Consider the following 7,897-nt stretch of genomic DNA (forward strand, 5'->3'; position numbering starts at 1 on the left):
GTCCTAACATTGGACTATGAACTCACAGAGAAGGCTCATGCTTTTCTAGGAGGAATAGGAATGGTCAGGAAGTCCTCTGCACATATGACTTTACCCTTCCCCAACACAGCCTCTGCCTGCTCCAGTAACACTGACACTGACTTGTCGTCTTTCTGTCAACAGATCATAATGACACTGATAATGCTGTGATGCTAAACCATGTCCAAAACATACACCATCTGTTTATTTTTCTTTCACAACATTTTTTTTATCACACTTTTGGAACTTGACTTTTAATGTATTGTACTTATAAGTATTGAAAAAAACATTAAGTTCTGCATTCTGCTTTTGAGTATTATTACAAATATAACAGGAAAAGACATCAATGGTTACAAGCTGTGCCTGTATCAAAAGTTTTCATGCATAAAGTAAGCATGATACATGAAGTCCCAAACCCAAGTTTCCTGGAAAGTCGTGAAAGTAGGTGTGTGAGTGGAATAATGCAAATGGACTGACGCACTAATACTCAAATGGATCAGCTGATGTACTCAAATCAGGAAATCTGGGAAACATATATTTGACAGTTGTTTAACATTATCCTGAAGAATTCTTACACGCCCCCGCCATTAGGCAGAGCGTATTATGCTATAACGATTTTGTCCGTCCGTATTTGTGTCTAGGCTATATCTTCAATTGCTTTCCACGGAGAGTTTAACTTTTTTAGTGTTCGCGCTACAACTCCAACTGTTTTCTGCACAGAGTTTTCATTTTTGGTGGATACATACATACACAGAAGATGATGTGTCGCATTTGTTCATTTCTGTGGCTGTCATGGTAACCAAATAACCATTTACCTTATATATACTATTAAAGATAGATTTTATGTGCGGTCTATAACTCCAACTGTTTTCCGTGTAGAGTTTTCAGTTTTGGTGGATACATACATACAAAAATGATGATGTGTCGTGACTCACATTTGTCCATTTCCACAGTTGCCATTGTTACCAGATGGCCATTTCCCTATGTATACTCACCACAATGCTGCTGGTATTCTTTTATACATTTCAAACAAATGCAGTTGTTGGGGCGTATGTTGTGTTTACCTGAACACTTGTTTGCTTATGTTATGGTGGTCACTTTTTATTCGTGGAGTGCCTGGGGTAAACCACTGACCTTTTGGTGAGTTACTTACAAACTTTGCCTCAAGCTACATGTATGTACTTGCCACCTGTTATAAAGTTGATACAAAATGTACAAATAACACGCAGCATGAGTATTCACATGTCTCACTGACGATATCTCGGTCTCGTATATACAGTGATTGATACTTCACAAAAAGTGCTTTCTTCGTGGCTTGTCTTGTGTAACCTACTTTGGTAGCTTCCTTGTGTTTATTATCATATCAACTCCATGGCACCAACTTTTGTAAGATTAAAGTATGTATAATGAAAAAGAACCATGATGCATTTCTTTAATCTTGGCCGACACCAATACATGTACCTCTGTCACTGCCCCCAGAGGTTTATATCTCTGACTGTAGTGAGTCAGCACCAGCTTTCCCACATTCAAAGACTTCCCCAATACTGCTGCCATTTCTGTAATTAACAAATGTAAAATAAAGCAAAGATCACAAAACTGAAGTGTAGAGCTATGGTGCAAAAGATATATCATGATGAAATATGTCAGACTTCAATTTCAACATACATGTATACATGACATGTAAATTACTAAAAAGGTGATGCTACATTTTTCCCTCGCTATGTTGCTCCTCAATATACCAATATGATATCGCTTATAGCACAGTCAGTGGCCTGATGGGAAAATCCCTATAATCCCTATTAAATACATAATGCCATAAGTGCCCTCACGACTGAACAACATCTATCAAAACCATTAGTTTTCCCCTGCTTTTATTTTGACAATAAGTTAAGAAATCATATGCAATGACTCCATGATTTAATTCATAGTTTGTATTCGATGGTAGAACAAAATCTACTAGTATTAACACATTACTTTTCTGTTTGTTCCTCCAGCGAATGCAAACTAGATCATGTAGTCACTGCTCTTGGTTTCTTTTACAACCCACTGACACCAACATAGGCCCAAACAAAAATGGGCATGTCTTGAAGAAAAGTGAAGATGTCTGGCTGGAGTTCAGGCATGGCACCAAGAAAATGACTTACATCTTAGTTGTTCCTAAATGTGTCTTCATGTAACTCTTTTAATTAATTCAGTGTGTATCTACCTATTTAAAGTTAGCTGTGCGAGTGAGACACTGAAGATGGACTGATGCACTCATACTTACATTTGTAAATGGTACTCAATTCAGGACAGTTTTTCACAAGTCCACCAGTAATTCCAACATCATTAACGTCATTAGATGTGTGTACATGTACTGTGCCTTCTTGTGGTAGGGCTAGTCCATGCTGCCAAAGTGCTGCCGTTAATGAAGTATCATGCCGAAGACACCAGACTTAAAGTCTTTAGTATGACCCTACCTGGGTTAGTATCACCAAACAGATATAGATCTCTGCACTGTTATTTTCCATCTAGTTCAAATGTATCATAATTTTGTCTGTCTGGAGAGAAGTAAAACCTTTTGACCAGTATTACCACTCACCACCCCAAAGGTTACCAATGTTATGACTTAACTTCCAGCAATAACAGCTCAAAAAAATGGTGGTCATGCTAGTTGGATTTTGGAAGTAGACAGGCTGCATGTCACTATGGTTGTATGACAGGAACCTACACAACAATTTGTAGGGGATAATTGTTGTTGGGGATATATTTTGGTCGTTGAAGTTTACCAATTACTGCATAAATATTGAGGAAAATCAATGCGCTTGTTAAACCTTCAAGTCCAATAAGGGGAGTTAATGCAGTGTTGTTTACACATGTTGTAAAATGGATCTGTGTACCTGGAGTAGAGTGTCCATTCTGTAAGGCCTGTGCTAAAAGTTCATTCTCTAGAGTGGCTTCATGGACGAGCACGTCAGCATTGAGCCCCACAGACATGAGCTGTGAGGAGTCAGCTGTGTCTCCCATGATAATGACCTTTCTCCCAGGCCTTGGAGGGCCCAACACGTCCTCTGGTCTTACCTGTTGACAGGTGAAATCTAAGGTATTCTCAACACTGATTTTTCCAGATGAAACGAAAAGACAAATTCAAGGACTTGCACACCAATGATACATCTTTCAAAAACTTTTTGAGGCATTCCTTTAATAAGCTCATATATAATATGTTTACATTCATAGATAAGGCTATGAAAGTATAGACTACTTCCTCTTCCATTATAAAGTTTTGTACAAGACGTATTTACCACTGCACTTTGCACAGAAACCTGGAAGTACAATTATTATCTCATAAGAAGTTACAAGTACAGTGAACTATAACACAAAACTGGAATGGTGCCAAGAATACAAAGTAAACATTACCTCTTCACCTGTTGGGGACATAATTGTCTCCCCTGATTTTATCTTCCCATACAGAGGCCCTGGTGGAACACCCATTGACCTTAACATAGCATCGTTGAGCCTGTGAAGACAAATGCTAAGGCATTTATACTCTTTATTCCCATCTGGTGTATTCATTTTCCTACTTTTTCATCAATATAAATATCCGGCATTTCTGTAATATAACAGCATAACAGAATCACACAGTACTCACTTTCCTTGGGTTGGTTTTTCTTCAACACAAAATCCAAAAGATGGGATTCGATGTTTCAGCCAGACTGCTTTCACAACAAAACGGTCATCTTCGATCCTACAACAGTAAAACAACATGCACAATGATTCCAATATGATAAATGATAAGACACTATAAAGTCATATACTGGTAACAAAAACTTAGTCAAGAATCTCAGTAATAATAGTAACTAAACTACATGTACGTTGCATGTATTTGTTGTTCAGGTCTTAGGTATTCTAATATGTATATCTATACAGCCTGCTGTAAAAAACAGTAGGGGTGTTTTGCTTCATAGGGTACTGATGCGATGACGAAACATTCCCATAGTGTTATTGTGCTTTACATGTACATATAGTACTTTTATTGAGCCACTTGATACCAAATTTAACAAATTTGTTATCCAGCCCATAAGAGTTCCTGAACAATGTGGCTTTAATTTTTATTTGACATGGATGCTCAGGGTATGGTGTAAGTAACACCTGTACTTTGTTCGAGTGAGCTAATATAAATAGCTAATTTGTATGTAAGTCTTATTGGCACAAAATATTGTTGCTCCTCCTGATTAAAGCTCACAGGTTCCAAACACCTTTCTCATCCGGAGAGATCTGCTGACCTGGGTGTTCGTTGGGGTGGAGACTGCCTTCAGCATCATGGTTCACAGTCCAAGTCTACAAAAGACAACTCTGCTAGTACACAGGTATGCAGTATGTGACCCACAGTGTATGTGCGTGATACTAGTCGAGTGTAGTCTCCTCCACTAAACTTATTTGTCAGCTCTCCATCATAATGGTTGTTTACAGAATTTTTTGTTTTGATTTTTTTTTTTTTCGTCTGTAACGTACATAGGCCAATACATATTTTGACTCTCCAGAGATCTCCCTTTGTAATGTGAGGAAATGATATTGCCACATGGCCAAACTGAAAACGTCCTTATTACGTGCTGAGGTAAAACTGTAGCTGGAATTTTCAAGCCATTTAAAAGACAAATGGAAAGACAAAATGAAATGTTGTTAAAATGAAAGAATTATAACAGTGCAAAACATGCACCCTGTATTAGTAACTGTGGCCTACCTAACAATGCCAAGTGATGGCATGACAATTGGGACACTGTCATTCCTCCACCACAGGTGGGTATTAAGACTACAAGCACTTACATTCCACTCAGCAGGCAGCTGTTCCTCCACAACCTGCAGCTCATGTACCACGTAATTATAGGTGAGTTCAGACCGTGACAACTGCAGGCTACAGCGAATGAATCGACGTAAACCATGAGGTCCATAGAGCTCTAACTGACCGGTTTTCTGGTTGTTCTGACTTACAGTACACATCAATCCTGGCAAACCAAACATCTACAAATACAGGAAAAGAAGTTAATCTGAAAAAAACAAACATCTACAAATACAATTGAACAAATCAATCCTGGCAAACCAAACATCTATAAATACAAGAGTACACATCAAGACTGCCAAACCAAACATCCACAAATACAGAAAAACACATAAATCCTGGAAAACCGAACATCTACAAATACTCTTACATGTAACACATGACATACCAAACCATTTACACATCAACTCCAGTAAACCAATACAAAAAACAGTACACAACAACTGTTGCAATCTACACATCCACAAGTTTTACACAACAGTAGGTCTGCACATCAGCCCCTGGAAACCAGAGTTGTACAAACACAAAAGTATATATCAGTCTTGGATGATTTGGCATATTCTACACAAATAAAGCAGAACATATCCATTGTGTCCTCTCCATTAAGCCAAACATCTGCAAATTTAGAAAGGACATGTATTAAAAGGTACAAAACTTGGTTAGTAGTTAAACAAAACAAGTAATTATTGATATGGTGGGGCCTCTGTGGCCTTGTGGTTAGTGTGGTAGCGCAGCACAACGACCCATGACCCAAGAGCATATCCCACCAAATCTGATCGGTGTCAGTTCAAGCACATGCTGTGGAAAGGTCTGCCAGAAACGGATAGTCATGGGTTTTTCCCAGGCTTCCTCCCACTATACTGCTGGCTGCCCCCATACAGGAATGAATGAATGAATGCTTGGGGTTTTATGTTGTGCTTAACAATTTTTCAGTCATATGACGATGAAGAGTTATTAGGTGTGTGTACATATAATGTGTCTTCTTGTGGCAGGGTGAGGCCACCAAAATGCTGCCACCACTGAAACATTATGCCGAAGACACCAGACAACCCACCCAGTCAAATTACACTGACACCATGACAACCTGTTTCCCTGCTCTAAACCATCTGTGCTGAGTGCCAAGCTAGGCAGCAACAAGAACCGTTTTTAAAAGCTTTGATCCTGACTCCAAGGCAAATGGCCTAACCATTAGACCACCGAAGGTGAAATACTCTCATGTACAGAATAAAACACCAATCAAACAAATTATTGTCATAAATGCAAAAATGCTGTAAAGTAAATATTAAACCCCTTAACTATTTATTCTTGTTACAAGCACAGGAGAACCTAGAAAACAATAAGATGACACAAAAGTGGAGTGACAGTTGTTGAGCTTTGTCAGATATTTTGGTCATGAGTTTCTAGACCCAGATATAGAGCAGCACTGAGCCGATGATCATTTCCATGAAGTGAAAGAAGCAACAAATGTTTAGCTTACAACACTACTCTTGATGTATTTTCTATCATACTCACATGGTCACCATGGAGATGTGTGATGAATATCTTGTTGACCTTGCTGGCCTTCAATAAGCTTCTCATTAGCTGAATCTGGGAGCCTTCACCACAGTCAAACAGCCAGATCGATCCATCCTCTGTAAATAAGCAATAAACTCTTAATGTAGTCACTGTAATTTCGTTTCATTTCTTAAATTGCAGTTATTCCTGTAATCAAGATTTGTGCAACTCTTGGTATATATCAGCGTATGAGAGACAAACCGGGCAAGAAAAGAAGGCCTGAAAAAAGGCCAGTACATACTTATTGAACGAAAATACTAGTGAATTACTTTAAAGCCGGTGTTTAAAACCTGTCAGTAAAATTAGTTGCGATATACCGCTGGTTCATAAGGTCTCAGTCTCACCGTGTTTGAGGGCAGTACAAGAAACTCCTCTGGTTGGAGACGGGTAGGCGGAGGCTGTGCCCAAAAATGTCAGGTCCATGCTTGACATCATTACTGATAAGCCCTGGAATTTTAAATAATTAATGTCAGTAAATAAAGAATTAATGAAGAGGGCCGTAATCATGTAATGTTGACATATTTCACTGTCACTGTTAGCAGGCCTGTATCGTTGATACATGCAAGCAGCGCTTTAGATATCAATCATAATTACACACTATTAATGATTGCGTGTTACTGCGTTGTCGCATATCTTTATGTCGCGACAGAGAAACAATAAAACACTCACACTGACGTTTGCATTTGAAATTGAGTTATTTATCAGACTTTCTTGGTGTAAAAGTATTTAAATAATCCTACCGCATTTTCAACCACTTTCAGCCTTCAGCTGACATGCTAGAAGAGCTATTCAAGGGGAGGTAATGCATTTGCCCAGCGCAAACGACCCTTGGCTACCCCAAAAATTTATCAGGCAAGACGGTATCATCGAAATTAGAGAGTTTGATGGTCTTTATGTGCACGATTTACATGGGTCATATTTTTCTCTTACAGCCCCCCTCCTCCACCCAAAGCACCCCTACATGCAGGCCATATTTTCAAGTTGAGCCTGGCGCATTTTTGCTAAACTCACGTCTATGGGCGTTGGCCTAGTCGGGAGATTAGTTTTCATATTAGGGAAGTTTTATGTCAGCCTACCGTTTTGCATGTAAAAGCTGGCGTAAAGCCTAAATTCATTTAGGTGCAGGCTTCAAAATTTTGCACTTTCAAAGCTCGACTGGCCATGAAATACTAAAATTCAATTACAATATATATTCTATGGGCTATGCGGTGACCCACTTAATTTTGGATTAGGCCTTGCCGGGAGTAGGCCTACAATTAGGCGTGGCACTCTACATGTAGGTCTACTCACGTGCCATATCATACATACTAAGTATATACCCTCTAGGACTGGGCTAGTGTAGGCCCATTCATGTACAATGACAAATGTACAGTGTAAGACATTTTGCGATATCATGTGAGGCGAGGAGAAATAATCCACGCACATATATAGGCCTATATAGGCCAATCGACAGGGTAGGCTGACTATATTTAATTGTTTGAAAATAATATTTTGTGTATGGTAACGTCA

The 7,897-nt window shown here is 38.9% G+C and overlaps 1 protein-coding gene across 1 annotated transcript; it reads right to left on the reverse strand.

The window, feature by feature from the left end:
- Nucleotides 1-6: 6 nt before the first annotated feature.
- Nucleotides 7-7,144, reverse strand: LOC135461671 (zinc phosphodiesterase ELAC protein 1-like). Its single transcript, XM_064738862.1, has 10 exons — nucleotides 7,129-7,144; nucleotides 6,733-6,835; nucleotides 6,347-6,465; nucleotides 4,822-5,016; nucleotides 4,241-4,335; nucleotides 3,647-3,742; nucleotides 3,415-3,514; nucleotides 2,898-3,078; nucleotides 1,480-1,574; nucleotides 7-152 (listed from the first exon to the last, which is right to left on the reverse strand). Exons 2-10 carry the CDS (start codon nucleotides 6,821-6,823, stop codon nucleotides 36-38), a joined length of 1,089 nt encoding a protein of 362 aa, XP_064594932.1. The 5' UTR covers nucleotides 6,824-6,835; nucleotides 7,129-7,144; the 3' UTR covers nucleotides 7-35.
- Between the last annotated feature and the right edge of the window lie 753 nt (nucleotides 7,145-7,897).

The sequence above is a fragment of the Liolophura sinensis genome, chromosome 1 (genome assembly GCF_032854445.1).
Source record: "Liolophura sinensis isolate JHLJ2023 chromosome 1, CUHK_Ljap_v2, whole genome shotgun sequence".
NCBI classification, from domain to species: Eukaryota; Metazoa; Mollusca; class Polyplacophora; order Chitonida; family Chitonidae; genus Liolophura; species Liolophura sinensis.

What these genes read in the sequence shown, in the direction of transcription:
- LOC135461671 (XM_064738862.1), bottom strand. Translation starts at nt 6,823, where the DNA reads ATGATGTCAAGCATGGACCTGACATTTTTGGGCACAGCCTCCGCCTAC. An exon ending in TTGTACTGCCCTCAAACACG is followed by an intron (nt 6,466 to 6,732) that starts GTGAGACTGAGA and finishes GCTTATTTACAG; the next exon opens with AGGATGGATCGATCTGGCTG. An exon ending in GAAAAACCAACCCAAGGAAA is followed by an intron (nt 3,515 to 3,646) that starts GTGAGTACTGTG and finishes TTGTCTTCACAG; the next exon opens with GCTCAACGATGCTATGTTAA.